General features: G+C 56.0%; 1 protein-coding gene across 2 annotated transcripts in view; it reads left to right on the forward strand.

The window, feature by feature from the left end:
- LOC122377563 (msx2-interacting protein-like) overlaps positions 1-21,525 on the forward strand; it is a 119,378-nt gene that overhangs the window by 26,454 nt on the left and 71,399 nt on the right. For both annotated transcript variants that reach the window (XM_043357702.1, XM_043357704.1), the window contains exon 3: positions 8,875-8,997. In XM_043357702.1, coding sequence (XP_043213637.1) covers positions 8,875-8,997 — 123 coding nt within the window. The remainder of the gene's footprint in view (positions 1-8,874; positions 8,998-21,525) is intronic.

Below are 21,525 nucleotides of genomic sequence, written 5' to 3' on the forward strand. Positions count from 1 at the left end.
GCACGCCTGACCCGTGGCCTTGGGTGTGACCTGGCGTGGCCCGGCTGACCCGGGTGACCCCTGCTGTGTGAGGTCAGCGGGGTGGGTGGGGCCGCGCAGCACTTTCTCGCCGCTCGAACTCTGCCCTGGAGAGTGGGGTCGAACGGCACGCCTCTCTGCATGCCTACTGCTGATTCGACGATGTTGTGACTGAGATCAGAGGATTTCCTGGCGCGTGCTGTGCTGTCGGCGGCTCCTCCGGCGGCCGAACGGGCGGCCTGGTACGGGGACCCGCAGTTGCTACTGTACACGAACCCTAAGTCTAACCGTCTGTCCTGTCCAGTAACAACCGATAACATTGATATCGACTGCCGGTCCCTGTACAAGAGCAGCTGAGGTTTTCTGTGCGTGCCTCCTGACAGCTTATCGTTGCACCCTGTGTGGGTGCTGGGACAATTTACTCAGGGTCGCTGTACAGTAGCAACTGCGGGTCCCCGTACTCGGTACAGCCCGCGGTCCGCAGTTCAAATGGGGCCTCGGCGCCGCCCGCCCCTCTCCGCCCGAGGCGCGAACAGACTGCAGAGTGCACGGTGCATAGTGCATGACTGGCCGTGCACCCGAGGCGGTGCCGTGCACGTGCAGGGTCCGGTGGGCGGGCCACTCGAAGGCGCCGTCTGCACCGGTGCAGGAGAGAGGCAACTGGCTGTCAGGCTCTGCCACCAGCAGCAGCAGCCACAGCAGCCGACGGCGCCCGGTACTGTACTTTGGTACCCAGCGATGCCGTACTGATCAGGAGCTTACGTCGCGGTTTGACGAAGCCGCCTATTATCCGCTCGTGCTGCTCGGTACGCCAAAAATCCCTCCTTAGGGTCTATATTGGATACTTCGATGAAGTCTGTGTCGCTTTTATGACCTTATCGTCAATGTCAGGCGTCTCTGTTTTGGCTCCAGCCTAGGAGCCTTCTGCAAGCACATCGTTCTGGTCAGAAGGCTCGTCAAAATAACATCGTTCCGTAGGCCGGCGACGTGGAGTGGCCCCGTCAGGAGTTCGTAGAGTATTTATTGGCTTCCTTCTGGCAACGGGATCCATAATTCTGACCTAATCACATCTGATCCCATTTGCACAAATAAATATTTATACTGGGGCGAGGGAAGCCTTTGAAACGCCGCCGGAGTCCGGCGCTTCGCGTGGGTTTCTGTACGTGCACATACGTGATTGAAATTAAGCATACTAACATGCCAACTTCGTTGTCAGCGTGCTCGTTCAGTGAATGGAGCCGTAGTGGGCGGGTTTGTTTTGGTTTTCGCGACTGTATAAAAGTTTGGGGGATCGGTGGGGCTGCCCCGTGACATTTGAGCAGCACTTCCGTGACCATAAATTCGTTTCGAGGTGTGCCGTGGAATCATGACAGGTTTGGTAGCAAGAAGATACAATGCCCATCCCAGCTGGCTTACAACTTCATTGGTCCGTGGCATGGGCCGCTGGGTGACGGCTGATTGGAATGGAATCAAGGGCGCCATACTGCATACTGTGGCACCGCTAACCGCAGAAACGGCCAGAGTTCTTCCGGCTACCATGTAGCAGCCACTGCAGGTCGCGTTGGCTATTCGGCATCCTTGGTCGGCCCTCTACCCACGTCCAGTGGTGCTGACTGGTCATAGGCTAGACCACAGGTGTTTGTCGAATTTCTCACCGACAATAGAAGGAAGCTCTAGTTCTGCACTCCGAAACCCAACAAACAACGCCCATTGTTTATTGCAGCCCTTGCACCTGGCCACGTTTGAGTGACTTTTACGAGCGCTGCGTGCTGTTGCCACCGCTTGTCCGCCGTTTTGTGCGGCGCGTTTTCACCACTTTTCTTCGGTTACTGCTGCTGCTACCGGTCCACCGGACACTCCGAGTATAGGATTCGTAAGCGGACGGACGGACGGACGGACGGACGGACGGACGGCGCCGGTGTGTGCGGACGGACGGACGGCGCCGGTGGGTGCTGGGGCGCCTCGGCGGTGGCCGGCGGCGGACACCGGCCTCGCTCTGCCGGCCATCTGCCGTGCTTCCTGCCGTGTCGGACGCGCCACTTCCGGTCGCAGCGGCGCCGGTCACACGCGGTCGCCAGCGCCGCTCACCGGACGGTGACGGAGGCGGCCCGGGACGGTGACGGAGGCGGCCCCGGACGGTGACGGAGGCGGCCCGGGACGGTGACGGAGGTGCCGCCGGCGATGACGGAAGGATGGCCGCAGATCCGCCCGAGGACGGAGTGGTGATGGAGGGAATGTTATGGTCAGGCGCCGCGCGGAGCTGCAGAAGGGTCCTCAGGGCTCATGAACGAGGTGCGAGTGGTGACTGACGCTGATAAACGGCATCTTGTTTGCTTTCAATGGATGGCTGGGTGAGAGGAGCTCAATACTGGCCCATGTTGCCGCCTTGACGTCCGCTGGCGGAAGGTTATCTGCATGCTGCGTGCATGAACGCCCAGTCTTGGTGTGTTTTTGGTGTAGTGTTTTATCGAGCGTTGGGCTTTGGCGCCGATTTTCCCCACTCACTTTTGATGCCGGTCGCACTTTTCTCTCGAAGTGACTGCGCGGGCCGAATCAGGATAAGAACGGTTGGCTATGGATGTCAGCTCCGTCCGAATAGGCTCGCCTTCTGCCGCCTCACCACAGCGCTTCTGCGGCCTCCCCCACCCTCTCCTTGTCCGCTATTCGTGACCGCCGACAGCAAAAAGCGCCTAAAAAACCACTATCGTCCCGCCCTGGTCCCTCCGCCGGGCCGTGGGGACGCCGACCGGTGTAAAAAACTACGCCGGACACTGCCACGCTGCCATAATTTACCGCGGCCGTTTTTGCGGACGGACGCGATTGGGCAACTTCGCTTTCACCGGCGGCTCTTCCGCTCCCGTTTTTCTGACGCGCCGACGGATGGACGGCGGCCCGGCTGTGTTGTTGGCGCGTTTTTCGGTTACAGTCGATGCGCCCCGCCCTCCCCATGCGACCTGTGCCGTCCCGCCCCTCTCAGGGCGAGCCAGCGTGGAACTCTGCAACCACAGTGTTTGGGACGTGCTGACCCCGGGTCACCAAAGGTCAGACGCCTCTGGGGGCACGTGATCACGGCTGGCGTCCGGTCGCCGGGGATGGCCGAGGTCACGTGAGGTCATGAGGTCGCGCCCGGTTGGCGTTTACGGGCGTTCTGCCAGCAACCTATACAGTATACAGACACGGTCTGGAGCAGCCCAGCGAACGGCGAGCATTGACAAGTTCATAGACCGTGGCCATGTTTATTCGACAGGTGCCAGCCGCTTTCAGCGCCACACTGATGATGCAACACAAGGCGGGCCCGAGGATGTTTGGCGTAGCTCAAAACTGTTGATTCTTTTCCATGTGTTGGTTTTAGGCCCTAATCTCGTCTCTTGACCTTTGCCTTGGCGGAAACTGATTCCGCTACATTCCGGCGTGACGCCATTGTTGGCGCATAGTGTTTCCATATTTTGGCGCCGGTGCACCGGCGGTGGCAGCATCGCGGTGCTGCCATATCACTTCCCATTGCCGCCGCAGCGGTCTATCCTAGTGCCGTGCAACGGCTGCAATGTTGCAGGCCAGCTGCGAGGCACAGGCTCTGACACGTCGTGGGACTGACGCGACGTGGTCGGCTGGGTGTCCGGCCCCAATTGTGACCTCGTGGGCGCCTCTCGTTTCCCTCCCCGCCGGTTTCCCTCGCTGGGCCCCATGACAGCTGTCAAACCGTGCTCCGGTTCTGGCGCAGCACCTTGGCCGCGCTGCCACTCCGCGGCGCTCCCGGACGCCACGCGACGTTTCGTAACGTTCCTCGACGAGTTGGAGCTCGTCGGTTTTGGGACACCTGACCCAGGAGGCTCGTCATGACCAAAATGGGCGTTGTGATATGCTGTCAGTGCTGTGAACGTCAGCGGCTGTGCGTTGATTTAGTGAGGTGTCACTATCTTCAGCGCCGGCAGGGACAGGCACTCGCTGACAGTGTTGCGTCATCCCTGTCAGCCCGCTGGCTTCAACCAGCTGCCGCTGCCTGCGGCGACTACCTCTCCTTATGGCCGACCATGGCCCGCGGTTGGCGACTGGTGTGGAACGAACGGCGGCACCAGCGGCCGGTCGGCCCCGCGTACTACGTCGTTGTCGGCGCCGCGGCGACCGCCGGGCATCGTCACGGCTCGGCGGGAGTGCAGGGGAGGGGTGGGGTGGGGTGGCGTTGCGCAACGTTCCCGGACCTCCCAGTCCACGTGGCGCCCGACGCCCCCGCCTTTACGGTGGCCCCGACGCCCCCGCCTACACTGTGGCCCCGAAACCCCGTGCCGTATGGACCCGGGTGAGACCGCGCGGTGACTCGCCGGCAGAGAGGGGCGGGAGCGATGTGGCATGGCGAACAGAGGGTTTATCGGGCAGAACGGATGTCTGAGGGGCGTGCTTACATGGTCAGCGGTCAGTGGGATCCGATCTGATCCGTGTTAGCATTATTCGTACTTCGCTACTATCACTGGGGTGTCACTTCAGATACAGTGAGTGAAACTTCGCCACGTAGATGGAGTTCATAAGGTGTTGCATAAGGGTTCCAAGACTTTTGATGGTTTGCAATGACTCGATTGTCGACTTGCATGCCTTTCTCTAATTTTTTAGCCGGTTCTAATGAATTCAACCACGAATAGCTTCTCAAGACTGTTTTCCCCATGAGCCAGCCACAGCAAACGTTTCGGAGAGCGCTGGGTTCGCGAAGCACTTGGTCCGTTTGGGTGGGGCCCTGAAGCGAAACGTTCTGAGACGCTATCGACACATCGTATCTTCGCCATGATTGTCTGCTGCGAAGTACCTCCTGGGGGGTCTTGGGGCTCCCTTATCTCGATCACGCCGGGCTGTATGGAGAGGCTGAGGGATGGCAACCAGGGCTCCCACCCCTGTGAGTCATTGGGATCAGGTGGGCCTCACTGCACCAGCTCGGTTTGCTCAGTGAACTTATCGCTGCCTGTTGTGGTCGACAGTTAGCTTGTCACATGTTTGTATATTTGTTTTCCATCATTTATCTTTATCTGGGCGCAGTTGTCTGTGGCGCAACCATGGCTGTATTTGTGCAGAGTGGGATGATGACTAGCATTGTACACAGATAGGAACGTGTGTCACCGTCAGAGGTAGACCCGGGATGTCCTGTCCGTGAGACAAGGGCGGGGTGCCTGCTCCCCCAATTGTGTGCCGTCAGCTGCGCTCATAACCTCCAGATCTGAATAGTGGACGCACCTGTTGCTCATGTTTGCTCTCGTGAACAGTGATTCACTGTCGGCTGATTTTGAAGTGTCGTTAACGAAGTTATGAAAAGTTCAGGTAGCTTCAGCTAGCAAAAAGTTCAGCTCAGACACAAACAGTGCGACGCCTGGGTTATATTTTGTTTATCTTTCATTGTTCAATTTTAGCGTCTATTTTTTCAGTTTCTTAACTAACCTCTACTCTACATTCCTCTATTAGTCTGTGCAGCGAAGCGGGGCACGCTCCTTGACAAATGATCGGATCGCCTCAATACATAGGTCCGGGGAATTCTGTCAGCGGTGCCATCGATGTTCTGAGACCGTTGACGAGTTCACGGGAGCAGAGATGGCGAGTAATGGCGCAATATCACGCCAGGCAGCGTGTAGTTTCCAGTGAGGGACAATCGCCTTGCTAGCATGTCTGGTTCACATTTGTTCCCCATCGCTCAGTGTATAGTTCCAGATATGGAAGTGGTATGACATTCTTCAAAAGAGGGTTGTGAAAATTGTCAGTTTCGTTAAAAAAAAAACATCACATGGAACAGCTAAGGACATTTTTAGACAGCCATGTCCCACTCTGGCCGCCCAGGGCGCACCCAGAGCGGTCAGATGTCGCGTCCGAGGTCAGTCGGGTCAGGGGCTTCCGCGACGGCCCGGAATTCGCGGAATCGTCTTATCCGTCCAATTACCCGCCGTCTGCCCGACGCGGCATTTCATGAATACGCAAATCCGTTTTAATGCCAGGAATTTTAATGACTTTTTGATAAAATGTTCCGCCAGACGCTCTAGTTCGCTTAAGAAGCGCTAGATATTTACCAAATGTGCCATCCTAAATGAACGTATTCTAGTAGCGCTTAGTTCGGTAACACTGTTCGTTTTTGCCCGACGGCTGCGAAATTTTGCGACGCTGATAGTCAGTTTTGACCAAAGCTAAACACCAGCTCGGGCATTTTCAAAGCAGTGTCTAGTCAAGACTCCTCTCGGTCCTTATCTTACCGTATTTAGACGAGTCTTGTCAGTCTCTGCGCAGTTACCATTTGATAGTTAGTACTCGAACTCCGGAATTTGACAGTTGTGAAGTCCTTCGCTGAGTGTTGGCGTACAATTTATGTCGCAACTGACCTTTGATCCCTGTACGCCGTTTTACTATCACATTTTACGGTTGTTTGCAAACTCATGGTGACTGTCAGACACATCGGTATTTATGGTTTGTTTTGCATTTGTGCAGTTACATTTGGATAGAATTAAGGAACAGGTTTTGGAACATGTTGATCACCGACCACATATGCACTTTACTCACTTTAAAGGCATTCAGCATGTGTGAGCAGGTGGTTGTTATGCAAACGAAAATTTAGTGGTGGCTTCCGGGATAGGTGCAACAAACACGACGATGCATTCATTGCAGACAATATGACTGTCGAAATCGTCCACAAAGGCTAGACCAACGATCTGCATTGAGCTGCTGTCAGCAAACCTATCCTCTGCCATTTCAATAAATGATGCTCCCGAGACCATAATCCCCGCTGTGGTTAGTGACGAAAACGTTGACGTTATGCCACCGTGGTGAAACCCCTGGCGCTACCTCGCTGCTGAACAAACCACAGAGCTGATCACCAGCCGGAGGCCCGGTGCCGCGTCGTTACCTGCACGTCGCTCTGTCTTCCCCGGTCCCTGCCGTCCCATTTCATGTCGTCTCGTTTTCGCTGACGTTTTGTCTTCTGGGCTGTCTTTGGGGAGCGGTGATGGATGATGGCTGTCGGTGGGCGCCGGGTCTCTCCGGGAATAGTGGAGCACAAACTCGACTTAACCCGGTGTGGCGAACGACTGGAGGTCCCCGCTGTTGTCCGTCCTGGTGCCGGATGGCAAGCGTAGGGTGGGGGGTCTGGGAAGGCCGGTCCATCGGTGGATAAGATATGGTATGCTCTTCGTACGGTTGTGGTTATTGCGTTCGATTAGAGCGCGTATGGGAAGGTGTGATTTGCTGTGATCAAAGCTCTGTTTTGTGTTGTCGACTGCTATTGGGATCTGTTGCTGTACTCGGGATATTTTGTAATGAATACTCCAATGAACGTCCCAGTCCGAAACGTTTTCTGTGTGTTTTAAACTGGTGTGACTAGCGGGTCATGTCATGCCCCCCTAAGTCCCCTTCTACCACCAGTTCCTTTGTGGTCCCTTCCTGCACTCCACCACCCCCTCTAACGTCATAGCCCTCTCGCTGTGGCTCCTCTGGTCCCCTGTGGCGCCCCGCAGAGTTCCACGCTCCGCCACAGGGAAGTCCGAGCCCGTCGCACCGTACCCGGCACCCCGTGTGAGTCGGTGTGTGGCCCAGTTCTGGGCCGACCACGTGGCCGCACCGGGGTCTGCCCTTTGTCCGGGGCTCTGTGGGCGCTTTCCCTCCTCCTCCACGCAGGGACTTGGCCGTAGGGGCGCAATGGTTGGAGGGCGGCTGACCGCTGGCTGTACGACGGCAGGTAGCTAGCCGTCGACTGTACGGTTGGTGATCACCTTTGTCAAAATTAGGATGAATTGTGGCGGGTGTAATATCTTTTTTTCGACTAGAAATGAATGAGGCTCTAACATCTGAGTGGTTGCAGTTTGTTTTGGCTGGCGCATTTCTCATTGTTCACCAATTTAAGGCTGGCTAGGTGAAGACGTTTTTATTTTATTGAAAAATTCTTGCTTCATCATGCCATCAGTCGACAACTACCTACTGTGATGATATTGTGTAATGCCGTCGTACCCAGGGTATATTGACTTACAGTCGTACCGTACCCTCATTACATTTAATCGGACTCTTGAGTATTTTGCACACAGGACATGCAATTGAAATTGAAACATATGGCACGCGAGCAACCTGCAACAGACACGTGCCCAAACTTTGGCAAAACTTTCACAACGGATAATGGGTTGAGATAAGATTGCATTGTATGGAAAACGCGCAATGGCCAAAGCTGAAGTCGCACGACACTGCATTCCCGAGCAGAAGTTTCGAATGGTGTCCATTGTTCATGCTCAATGGCATTGTGAGCATGGTTGTCATTTCACAGAAGAGTTTTCAGCACTGTGTTGTGTTATGTTGATGGTTTGTCAAAGTATTGTACCGAGAAACACCCATTATTAGATGAGAACCAGGGCGCTACCTGTGAATTGACCAGGATGAATACCAGCTAATCGGTACCCCTTCAGCTCCTGCACAATCATTGATCACCGGTTGTTGGCTTCCTATCAGCCATCGGTGTAGATATGCTACCTGTCCCTGGTCAGCCGGAACTCTGCCGGTGGGAGCCGGACCGTACCGTCCACTCCCTGTGAAGTCCCTGTCGCTGTCCTGCCGACATGTCCAACACGCCCGCGGGCCCGCCCTGGCCGCGCGCCGGCATGTCCTACCTCTTGTACCCGCTCGCCGGTGGTCCGTTTTGGCGGCACCCCTTATCACATGACTATCGCATGACTGGCGCGAATCAGCCACGTGGTGCCTCCTCACCACGTGATGGTCGAGCACTTTCACCCGGGGTTACCACGTGGCTGGCCGCGGCCGATTACCTCTCGTCGTCTGGCCGTTCTCTGTGCTCACCCTGATGACCCCCGGTGATGTCTCCTGACGTCTGACGTCGCGTCTGTCTCTGCCCCGCAGGTGTGCCGACGATATGAGTGTCCGATCTAGTCAGGTGTATGGTGATGCTTTCGGTGTGCGGCGGTATGAGGATTATAAGGCGGGTCGGAGGAACGCCTACAGGAGTGGACCTTTTTTAGACAGGTGAGTGCCGAGAGCAGCCCGCGCTGCACCGGCGAAGGGGGAGGGGAGGGTGTCGGTGAAGTGCCTCAGGGTGTGGTGTGGTGAAAGGTGCCCCGTCCCCCGTGTGCTCCCGTTACAGAGAGGGTGTAGCATGTGTGAATGTTCCCTGAAAAAGTGCGGGCAGATAAACCGCCGGTGATGTAGGTACGCGCGCTGTCGGCCGATGAAGTTGGTCGATTGCACGTGCACTGAACCGTTCCCTGCCGTACTCGCCGTCTGTTGTCTTTGTAAACGGTTGCACAAGAAGTTGCGATGGTAATCGTGTTTATTTTTACCCTTGCTCCTCGGCGATGACAGATATACGCGATCTCCTCTGGTGCTGCGTCAGCGAGTGCGCGTGCTGTGTGAACTTGCGTAAGAGACCTGTAGTGACCTATTGTTGGACGTCCAGCCCGCTGCCAATTGCGCAACCTGGCAGAGTCCAGCGCCCCTGCGCGCGACTGACCGCGTGCGGCCCCTGCACTTCGGCCGTCTGGGCCGACACCTCGCCAGACGACACCGCTGCCAGCGCCGCCCCGGCAACCGGTTCCCGGTGGCGACTGTCACGGTCGGTCCGAGCCCAGGCCCCCACCCGGGCCACTGTTGTCAAGCCCAGAGCGGGATCGGCGCCGGGTCTTTTTCCGGCGCAGCGCGGCCTGTTTGATGTGACACCGACGTCGTTTTTGCGACCTCATTCTAATGCGACGATGAGGTCGACGTAGAGGGGCGGAGGCCGACCGGCCGTCACGTCGCGTGACGTTACGTGACGTCTGTGACGGCCATGACGTGACGTCTGTGACTATTATGAAGTGACGGGCTGCGATGCTCTGGAGGAAAGAGATGGCATCTGTCGCTGGTGCTCGTTAGCCCGCCAGCTCTGCGGTCTTGTGTAAGGCGGTGGTTAGTGACAGCGTGTCGGCCGGCATGGCTGAATATTCAGCAGTCACACCGTGCCGCAGGTTGCATTGTCGCTGGAGGCCACTATCCCCCGGTCTGCACCTGTCCTGTTATTCACTACATCGTCCACCAATGCAGTTGCAGCCCAATTCAGGATGACCATGGCGCCTGAGAATGCTGGCTAAACTGACTGTAACTCCATCCATCCGCAAGAAGCAGACTTTCGGAAGGTTATCCAACAGCGTATCCCGGCAGCGCTGTCCATCCAAGAGTAGGCAAATGTTCTGCCATGACGAGTTGGCCAGACCGCACAGCCGTTCAGCCGCACTGCCGGCTACCTGGCGGACATAAGCCCACCTCTGCCGCCTGCCCGGCTCTGGCGCCACCACTGTGACCCCGGTCACCAGCTCCTAATCCGGGGCCGCGGCCGGTGGACCCGGCCCGGATTAGACCGCGCGCCGGCCCGTAATGCGCCCCGTGACGTGTCCGACGGGCCCGGCTTACGGCGGCCCGGGCCGGGGACAATTTCCATTACCCGCCCAGCAAATGAGCTCCAAGACCTAAGCCGCCGGCGGCGTCTGGGGAGCCGCGAAGTCGCCTGCATGCGATGCGAACGGTCCGGGCTCGGGTGGATTACGGGAGGCTATTTGCGTATAAGGAATGTTTATTCAGCTGGACGCGAGTATTCTGATGCTCTGTCTAGCCGCTGCTTTCCTCGTGTGGTTTTGCCGACTCTGGTATCATGAAATCACATTAACCCTATTAGTGGCAGGGGGGGGGGGGTTGTTTTTATCCACCCCTCAGGTTTTTCGGGAATATCTCCGAAACCGCTGAAGCTACGATGCTGAAGTTTTCTGACTTTTCCTAAAACTAAATTGGGCACATTCCCTGAAAATTTCAAGTTCATAACTTTACCAGGGGCGGCTCCAGAGCACTGGGAATTGGGGGGTCCTATTCGTGAAGCGAGTCATTTGGGCGAAGATCACGATGCTGCACCAGTTTTACGAACAGTGAATGAAAGGTATCATGTGATAGCATATACAGTTATTGTGCATCCTCTTTTGACAGTTTTTGCTATAATAGGCGGATCCAGGCGTCCAAAAAGGGGGGTTATGTTTTACCTCCCAACATAGGTGCCCTGACACCGCCTATGCATGACCAATACAATTGTAGTCGTTCTCTCATAAGAAAATTGTAACATAACAAGACCATTACCACCCTTTTTAGAAACAGTACCAACAAAAACCTTATTTACTATACTTTTTGTGTACCCCCAATCTCAATGATCTGTATCCGCCTATGATTTTTGAAAATGCATACTTTTAGGATCCATGTGAATTCCTGGTTCATTCTCTATCGATCGGCAAAAGTTGCGTTAAGATTGGTTCAGAAACCTGGCCGTGATAAACAGTCTAAAATGTATCTGCAATTTGCCCGTTTTTACCCCCTCTACCCCCTATTGACATTTTTTCAATTTTTATTTTTTAGAAATGTAGATCACGTTGAGCGAAATCGAATGCCGTTTGAATTTTGAGAATCGGCCCGTTAGATCTCGAGATATCAAGGGGGGGTCGTAAACAGCCCCCCCCCCCCTGCCACTAATAGGGGGTAGCCAGGAGCCTGCCACTAATAGGGTTAAGTCGTTTTCTGCACTTTTCCCCGGGTATCGTAGAGTCTCTGTGTGCGGCTGTCAACGTCTCTGTTTTTTTTTCTGAGGCTTAAATACCCCGACCCCAAAAGCATCCACTTGGTTATTCGAAGAAAATCAAATCACTTTTTCATAAGATTTTCAAAGTGACGTCATTTCCATCTGACCTTCGCTTTTCTTGACGTTTCAAGGCCTATAGAGAACCGATATGGCTCCTCATTACCAGTTTTTGGGTATGCAGTGCACGCTTCGTATTTTATCGTAATATTTCAGGGAGTCTCGTGAATGCAAAGATCTGGAGGCTGCATAAAAAGCATCCGGCGACTTTTACGAACATTTTTAGTACGACTTTTGATGTGCTTGTCCTCAGAATTCAAAAGTTGCCGGGTTTCTGAAGGTCTGACGAGTTTTTGCGGCTTTTTCCCGGGTCTGTCGGGTCGGTGCCGCGGCGGCGCCGGTACTCGTTGGGCGCCGGAAACGAGCGGCCTCGGTTCTCGGAACGACGCACCGCTCCGTCGCTCCCCGTCGGAGTCGTCGAGCCGCGTCGAAGCGCGCCGCTTTTAGCCGCGGCCGGCAGCCTGGTACGGCGGCGGCCGGAGGCGGAGCTGGGCACGCGTCCCTCAATGGACCCGGACTGAATACGGCCTAATGGCGTCTGGGCCGTGCGCATACACTCGTCCCGATGGGCGGCGCTCCATAAGGCCGCCGGTGCGCCGCCACCGGACGCACGACCGTCTATAGACCCCAATCAATAGACTGCGGCCTCGGGTCCTCCTCTCAGCGCGCACTCTATCCGGGCAGCTCGGCTGTGCGCCCAACAGCTCTGTTTCTTCGTATGGCTCTTTCTTGCCTCAGGCGTGTGCTGGAAGTGCTCCTGCAGATACCCGGATATTGTTTCTGACTTTTTGTCGAGAGTTTGATAAACTGTGGCTACTGTTTATACTGTTTTTTTTTAGCCAATCTAATAAATGATTGTTTTTTCTTGCTTCAAAGAATTTATTTGTGTTATATTTTTGTTCCCGCTTTCTTCTGGTGTAGAACATACACGCATCACGCCTCTGGCCGTCGCCCTCCCTCGCTGGCCGCCGTCCTCTCGCCCGCCGGTCTCCCGGGTACGCACAGCGCCGTCCGCTGCTCCCGTATCGGTCATCCACCGTCACAGCGGCGTGGCGGCGCGTCCGTCATCCATCCCCGCTGGGCTCCGGCCGCCGGGGGCGCACGTCATATGCGGCCAGCCTGCGCGCCCCGATACATCGGCTTATTGCCACTCAGGCCGGTCGGCCGGCCGTGCCGGGCTGCGCTCCGCGCCGGTGAGCCGCGCTGAGCCCGGCAGATTGGTCGGCCCAATGACGGATCTGGCGTGGCGCAGCTGCCGCTGGCGGCTGCCCCCCGGTGGGTGGTGGGTGGGGGTGGAGGGGGTGTTTATTTGCCGCCCACTGACCCGGATTTGGGCCGCCGCCGGTGGTGGCTCGCTGTTTATCGCCGCCCAGTGACGAGTGCGTCGCCGCGCGCCTGAGAGCGGCTCTTATCGCGTCCGCAGAGAGCCAGCCGGCCAGCTTCTCCTGAGAGGCCGATAGTGGCCGCCCCCGCCCCGCTCCCGCCCCCGCCCCCGCCCCCGCCGCCGGCCCCGCCCGACTTATCTGCCCACTCGGCCGATAGGCATTGGCGACGCACTGCCGAAGTCTGGCGATGGTGTTCTGCTGATTTTGAGTTATATGGGAACATGCACAAAATCAGAAATTATAGGGTAGACGTTAACTACGACTCCATGATATGCTGGAAAAGGTCCTATTTCTGATGCCATTCTTGTTATTACATTTATTTATAGTTTATAGGTCATGGAGCCTGGTTGCGTAGTACACGTCATGAAAGAACAGTCAGCCCGGAGTGCTCAAAGGCGTTTCCGGTCTTCGGAGCTCGCTCCGAAGCCCTGCCTGGTCCAGGAATTAATCCGGTTGATGTTGAGCAGATGACTCCCTTTCAGTGAACAATGTCGCGTTGCACACACTGCAGAGTTCAGTGCGGTAGGCGTCGTAGTAACTATTAGAGCAGCATCGTTTGAAGTCCAGGGAACGTGGCTGGCAATGGTACGTAGGTCTCCAGTCCGTCTTGAGCTCTTTTGCAACGCTCTCTGGTTCGTGGGACTCGTGACCGGGGGCTCACAGCCACGATCGTCAGCTGAGGGCTTCTCCAGAGGGAGCGAATCATCGTCGCCGCCCAATGACGCGTCATCGCTGGCCGCTGAAGCGTCACTGCACGACATCGGAGCGTCATCGCACGACGTCAAAGCTGCCCCTCACGACTGTCGGCGGCGGAAGACACGCCACCTGCGCGATGTCCACGCTCCGTGCGAGGTCTGCGCGGCCGACCGGCTCGGCTCGACTCGTCAAGCGACCGGTAACGTTTCCTCATCGTGGCCAGGATAACATCTGAGCGCCGCGTCTTGAGCCGAGTCTAACCGGCCGACCGGGAGGCCGTGGTGTCGCAACCAAGTGCGCAGCTAGCTCCCTGAGCCGGGCGCTCGCCGCCAAACCTGCTGGCGAACAGCGCTGCCGAGACGCCGCGCCGATCACCAGCGCAACAGAGCCGGATTGCAGGGTTTGTTATTGCGAGCTGGGTGAACCGGCGGCCGGTGGTCGCCGGTTTGGTGTTGGACTGGTCTGCTGCGGCGCTGGTCGGCGCTGGTCGGCTCTGGTCGTTGCCCGTCCGGCGCTGGTCCCGGTGCCTGTTTGGCGCTGGTGCCGGTGTGCCGCTGGTCTGCCGCTGCTGGGGCCGAGAACAGGTCGGCCGGCGCGGCTCCGCTTACATCAGAGACTGGTTTTTGCCGGATAGCGTGCGGCCGGGCCGTGTGGCGGCGGTGGGCGGCCGTCCGACCGCCGGCGCTGGACGAACGAGGCTCTCTGAGCACGGTTCGTCGGAAGGTCATCTCAGGCTCAAAAGAAACGGTATATACCATTCGAAAGCTGACGGTGAGCTGAATCCAAAAATGTATTTTTTTATAAAAATCGATCGATGGCCTTTTTTGAAAATTGCGTTTTTGTAAAAACTCAATAATCTTTTATTCAACGGGCTGTCCCGGACATTCTTGAAAACATAAATATGTATTTTTGAGTTCCAGTGAAAGCTGAACGCCAAAAGAACAATATTTAGCGAAGCAATATTTCCAAACGTTAATATGCGTCTCCCACAGCCGAAAATAAGGCGCAATCACACAGCTCAGTGTCACGATGGACCAAAGTCAGCCACACAGAAGCGTGAAATGACCCTTATCGACTCGCAGACCCGGCGCTCTCGGCCCGCCTGACCGGTCACGGAAAGAACGTTCGGCTCTCGTTCTACTAAACAAATGTCATATTTGTCAGTTTAACTGTCCACATCGCTATTAAAGTTATTCAGGATACCTGTGAAGAAAATTCATTGTTCTGCTCGATTTACAACATGCTTTAATTTACATTTTTCTTATGCATGTTTTGTTCCATCCAGCTGCGATCAGTGCCCGCGCAGGGGAAGTGAGCGGGGTTTCACTGTCAGAGGCTGTACTGGTGACAGCTGCTCGGCCGTGCGACCGGTCAAAGGTTACCCTGCCCCGCCGGGCGCTACCCCCACTCCACCCGAGCTGAGGCCGGTGCAGCCTCTGACATTTCAGCGCGGCCAATTTTCCTTATATGGGCATGATACCAAGCTCAATTGAGCAAAGTAGACATGAACAAATGCAAATTAATGCATGATGTGAGGATGACAGAACAATTAATTTTCTTCACAGGTATCCTGAATAACTTTAATAGCGATGTGGAAAGTTAAACTGACAAATATGACATTTGTTTAGTAGAACGAGAGCCGAACGTTCTTTCCGTGGCCGGTCAGGCGGGCCTAGAGCGCCGGGTCTGCGAGTCGATAAGGGTCATTTCACGCTTCTGTGTGGCTGACTTTGGTCCATCGTGACACTGAGCTGTGTGATTGCGCCTTATTTTCGGCTGTGGGAGACGCATATTAATGTTTGGAAATGTTGCTTCGCTAAATATTGTTCTTTTGGCATTCAGCTTTCACTGGAACTCAAAAATACATGTTTATGTTTTCAAAAATGTCCAGGACAGCCCGTTGAATAAAAGATTATTAAGTTTTTACAAAAACGCAATTTTCAAAAAAGGCCATCGATCGATTTTGATAAAAATTACATTTTTGGATTCAGCTCACCGTCAGCTTTCGAATGGTAAATATCGTTTCTTTTGAGCCTGAGATGACCTTCCGACGAACCGTGTGAGTAGCCCGTGGCGGCCGCGGCCGCTCGGCGCCGGCCGGCCTCAGCTCGCGTGCCGAGCGCCGTGTCCGAGCCCGCTCGGACGGCCGTCCGTGCCGCGGCGCCGCGACCTCGCCGCTTCGTGGAGCGCTGGACGATGCCGACGACGATGCCATGTAGAGCGGCGACTGGCGGCGCGGCGCCTCCACCGGGTCCCGTGACGGACGGGCCCCGTGCGAGGCTCCGTGCGTCTGAGAGCGGCCCGGCTGCTCGGCTTGGCCGATGGACTTTGTACTCGAGGCGGGAGGGCGGGCGGTCGGGCGGTCTCTGGGCTGTGGATTGTATCACGTGCGGCTGTCACCCGCCGAACGTGCCTCGTGATCACATGACTACCGGGGAGCCGAGGCCATCGATAGTCTGATCTGTCGCGACTCGTGGCCGTCGCATGTCATTCCGTCTGTCTGTCTGTCTGTCTGTCTGTCCGTCCGTCCGTCCGTCCGTCCGTCCGTCCATCCACCCGTCCGTCCATCCATCTACCGCCCTTTACCACAGCGTGTCGTAAGCCTCTTGTTTGGTCACCTCACACTGCGCTGCAGAGGCGGTCACGCGCCGGCGCGGCCTCCGGTGACCCGTCCTCCCAGCCGGCTTACCGCGACCTTCGCGCCAGATTAGCCGTGACACGCTTGTGGAGCTCCTTTCCGGATGTGGCGCCATGACGTCATGGGACCCAGCTCAAGCTGATCAGGGAATTAAACTCGTCTTCATCATTTGTGTTGTGCTAATTTATATTATTTGGGATGCTTCTGTGTTCTGTGTGCACAACGGTGAGTAGTTAGGTGAAAAGTGGGAAGAGCGCAGAGTTTTTAATTCATTATTTTGCTGATCGCTGAATGTGTTGACCAGTTGCTTCAGTTAATGCCGCGGTCAAAGGGATGTGGTGACGGTTATCCTGAAGGATGGTGGTATTGTGGTTCCCGGATAGGTGCAGTGTGACAACTGAGTGACATTTGCTCCTTACTGTGAGTACTAAAGAAGAGTCATAAATGTCGGTCTTCACTTCATATTGGTCTAATGACGTCACTAAACGTGTTGAGAAAGAGGAAGGACTGGTAATCTGATGTGGTGAATGCACTGCGTCACTAATTCCTTTGCAAGAAATAAGTCCCATCAGACTGCTTATACATACATTTAGGTGATGAAGGATGAGTGCACTAGCAGTTCACTGGATTTTTTTCCCCATTTGACCTGTAAACCGACGTCCGGCGTCCAATTTTAGGTTGTTGTGCTTGGAATACCGCGGGGGAGGATTTGAACGGAATGAAATCCGCCGGAGGAAATTGGAGCCATGCCTTTGGGATTACTTCTTTTAGCCTTTGTGATCAGTCAGGCTAGCGTCTATATCAGTTTCCATTCAGATTTCAGACTGTTAAAAATAGTAAGGCTTCGTTTTCCCATTTATCCAAACTAAACTACATTCAGCGACAGTTTCTTTCGTTTGATTCACATTTCCTTTGGCTGCTCTGCTTGAATGGAAACATTCTTTTTAACGATAGCACTGTGCCTTGCTAATGTATTTTTGGCCAACTCCTTTCCCCCTGAGTGTCTGAGACCACGATATAGTTTTGTCCGTGCTGTACCTGCGTCACATTACACTGCTTGTTAGCGCGTCTAGCCGTGCGGCAGACTGCTAACGAAGGCGAGGAGTCGGCGTCACCTCCCCAGTACGCCCTCTGTGTGGCCGCCCTGGGCCCCAACCCCTCCCCTGACCGGTGGCGAGTCGAGCGCTGTTGGTTGACAGTTTTTTCGGGGTGGTTCGGGAAACTGGTGGGAAAGGCGCGGCGTTTTGCGTGCTAGACTGCACGCCCGTGAAGACGGCGGCCATTCCCCTCAGAGTGCTGCGAATTAAACACGACGTTGTCGCTTGCCAGAAGGCATCGATAAGGAAAACGCGATTTGTCGCATCAGTTTTTGGGCACCTGTGATAAATGCGACCTCACGGCCATTGTGGAACTGGTTCCTGCAGAGGCTGATGTAGCTACTAATCGCCGGGAAAAATTAGCGCACTGGGAAATTGTCAAACTGGGACGCGTTTTTCGTTAGCCGTGGTAATCCCGAAGTCACGAGAGACGCGGAAACGCGTTTGTAAAAGTCCGGACCTAGACCGAGTCGTGCGTTACAAGAGAACCCTGCAGTCGCCAGGTGTGACTTTGGGTCCGCCCGAGGGTCGAGTTCGCCAGTCGGCGCGACCTTGTGGTTAGCGTGCTGGGAAGTCGCTCCAACCAGAATCTGCCGGTTCGTCCACTTTGCCCGCCGGCCGCTGGCACTGGCGTAAAAGGAGCCTGTTGGCCGCGGCATTTGCGTGTGTGGTGCCTTTTTTGCGTCCCACTCACATGGCGGAGCTCTTGCCCCAGTTTCACAGACATGCGCGGTGACCATTTGGAGTTCGGGCCCTGTTGCCGGACAGGCTAGGCTCGGGCGCAATTTTGCAGGATTTATTGCGGTGTCCAGTCGCAACACGGTCACTGAGGCCCACCTGGTTCTCACGTTTGGTTAGTTTGACTGCATCACCGAGAGGAGCTGACGCTGTAGCGCCAGCGGAGTACGTCAGGCCCGCCCGCGACTACGATCAGCGAAAGTGAGTGGTTCGTCTGTGTTGTGAGCGCCTGTGCTCCGGCGTGGGCTCGCCCTCAGCGTGCCTCTCCGGCTGAGCCCAGCGCGGCTCACCGCAGCACGGCGCCGCTCGGGAAACCCAGCCGGCCGGCCTTCCACGGCTCCGTGGAGCGTGCGACCCTCGCGGCGGCGCTGGCACCGCGCCAGGCGGCGGCGCGGCGCGGCGCCCTCGCCGCAGAGGAGCCACGTCAGCCGCCCGCCCCGGCCGCGCTGCTAGCTGACTGCTGACTGCTGCTGCCAATGCAGCGCTGAGTACCGAGACGACGCGAAGGGCGATTCGCTCCCAATCTCGGGCGGCGCTGGGGGCAGGTGATCTGACACAAGTGTCCGCGCTGGTGGCTGGGTGACTGCCAGCTGGCGAGTAGGGAGGGACACGTTCAAGGAACGATTGGCCACGCCGGCGCGGCTGGTGTGTGACCATATGGCGCCGGGCGTGCGCCGGCTGTGTTGAAGGCCACCGAACCGCCGCGCCTGCCTGCCGTCACACTCGGCCGGCTTCGCGTGTGTGACGTCACCTGGCCCGGGTGCTGACGTCACTCCCCATATGGGCATGGCTCGTTATCCGGCATAATCGATGCTCATTACCCCAATCTGGAGACGGGTCAACGTGCCGGGCCGCCTGGGGCGCCGCCGCCGGTGGCGAGGGGTGCCGCGGCGCGGAGCTGGCGGCTCAGTGACCTTGGTTTGGAGCCCGGGGAGCCGCCGCCGGCCTCCCACATGGAGTTTGGGGTGGGAGAGCCAGCCAGGCACTGATCGAGGCCTGGTGTATGTCCAGGGAGCTCTGGATCTGACGCAGGGCAGGGCATTGTATGGTGAAGGAAAATACGATTTGGCCCTCTTATCTCTGAACTCTTTTCGGCCCTCGTAGTTCTAAGACGGTATGGCGTAACGCAACCTTTCATATTTCTTTATGATGGTTTAATTGAAGGCTGTGTGAATTAGTAGTGAACTGTCAGACCACCATCTGCTGTCACTCGTCCTACTCATCCCATTCCATCTCATCCCATTCCATTCCAGACCCATCCCATCCTCTCTCGTCCCACCGCGGCGCGGCACGCTGCCCGACTCGAGTCTCTGCCCTGTCGCCGTGTTGCTCACTCCCCTGCTCTCTCCGGGCTCAGATTTAGTGCCGTAACGGGACCGATGGGCCGGCGCCGGTCGCTCTGTCTGAGCCGGCGGATCGCGTTTGGAGCGGCCTGCACGAGGCGCCGGCTCAGCGGCGGGCGGTTACGGCCGTGGAGGGTGGTGCCGCTGCAGCGAACGGCGCGAGAGATGGGCGCAGTCGGGTGCTGGACGAACTGTTGAATCAGGAGGTGGCGGGAGTCCCGGAGCACGGGTTCTGACTGGACTGGCGGTACCGCAAAAGGCGAAGGCTTTCATGGGTTGTGTACCGTATGTGTTTATGTCAATAACGGCTGCCAATTTATATTGTGTTCACCTTTGAAGTGAAGGAAAAACCTGACGATTGTCTGTTGCATGACGAGGAAGTGGTTAGCGTTCAGCTAACAGTTTGGAACAAAACATTATCTGGAAAAGTATAGAGGTGTCGTGTAACGGAGGTGTCTTGTAACGGCGCCTTTGGCAGTCTGTGATTTGTCTGCCACGATGCTGGTGTGCTTGTACAATGTACCGTTCCAGGCGCATTTCTGAGGCTCAGGAGCTGCAACCGTAAGTCTCGTCTGCTCAAATTCAAGGCCATGATGCCGCCACATAAGCCCTCTATTCCTTCGGATCAGCCCTGGAACAGCGTTGGGTAGACATTTGGCGTGTTACTGTCCGACGATGGCAGTATTTCCTCGACCATCGACATGTTCTCGTGCTCAACTCTGCTGTTGGCCGGGCCATTGAAGTGGGTCTTCCTCGAACCGGGGAACTGCCGGCCCGTCGCGGCCCATTTGACGTGCGGCACTCGCTGTTGTCGGCGGCGGCTCTGATAAGGCGCGCACACTATCGTCATTATCGTCATCATCAATAACAGCCGTCATTTATAATGGTGGAGCGGACGGTGGTGTGCTCCTCAAGCATCGCTCATCGCTGACGGAGTCGATCGTAATGTTTTTGTTATTCACTGGACCGGGCTTGTTTTCGACTTTTGTGGAAAATGTATGTCATTTTTTGCTCCTCACGCGAAATGTATGGAGTGGTGTTTTCCTAGTGTGGCCTTGTATCGTATTTCGTCTTCGGTTGGGATAGTTTGAATCGCTTGAGTGTTAGCGGTGATTTGTTCGGCATTCGTTGTCCATTAGATTCGACCAAACAGCTGGATGGTAAATGACCTCGCTGTGACGTGACTGTTCATAATTAGCCTATTGAATTTGGCCTAGGTCGTTAGGTCTCGTGTCTGTCCGAAGTGATTTCTCTTTGCACTGTCCGCGCTGGTCCTTTTTCCTCAAGTCGGGAATAAATCTAAGACAATCTTTAGACGATCTAAGCTGTTGGCTGGTTGTTGAGATTGGCCATGGGCCCCGTTTTGTATTTCGAATAATATAAACCAGCGCTTTCTATCTATATTGTCTGGTTGTTATTTTATGTAAAAGGGTAAACATTCATGAAAATTGTTACTTTATTGTCAGTCTTGTAGCTGTTATTGATTCTATGCCTGTATCTCTAACATTTCGCACCCCTTGTTGCATGGACAGGCCGGGCCTGATGGCGTCGAGCCTCTCGCTGGAATTGGACCACGTGTCACGACTTGCAGTCCGTAATCTTCCCCGAGTCTCGCGAAATCCACCCGTCTCCGTGAACCCATCTGCGCGGCGGGAAGCCAGTCTGCACGTGGTGCGAGCGCACCTGAGCGGGCTCTGAGCCGATTGCTCGACTTCTGAGCTGCCTGTGTAGACGCTCGGCTGGGTTTGTCCAGACAGAGCCGGCGGCTTTGGAGCGGCTCCTGAGAGCGCTGAGCCGCGCTGAGCTGAGCTGATTCTGTCGCGGCTGATGACCGCTGACTGCAGACGCGGCTCAGTCCGGCTCGGCTGTTTGATCTCCACTCGCGACAAGGTGACCCGGCGCGTGTGAGTTGCAGTTTCCGCCGGCCGGGAACTACCTACCGTCTACCGAG

This window comes from Amphibalanus amphitrite, unplaced genomic scaffold (assembly GCF_019059575.1).
Source record: "Amphibalanus amphitrite isolate SeventyFive unplaced genomic scaffold, NRLGWU_Aamphi_draft 000047F_arrow, whole genome shotgun sequence".
Lineage (NCBI taxonomy): Eukaryota > Metazoa > Arthropoda > Thecostraca > Balanomorpha > Balanidae > Amphibalanus > Amphibalanus amphitrite.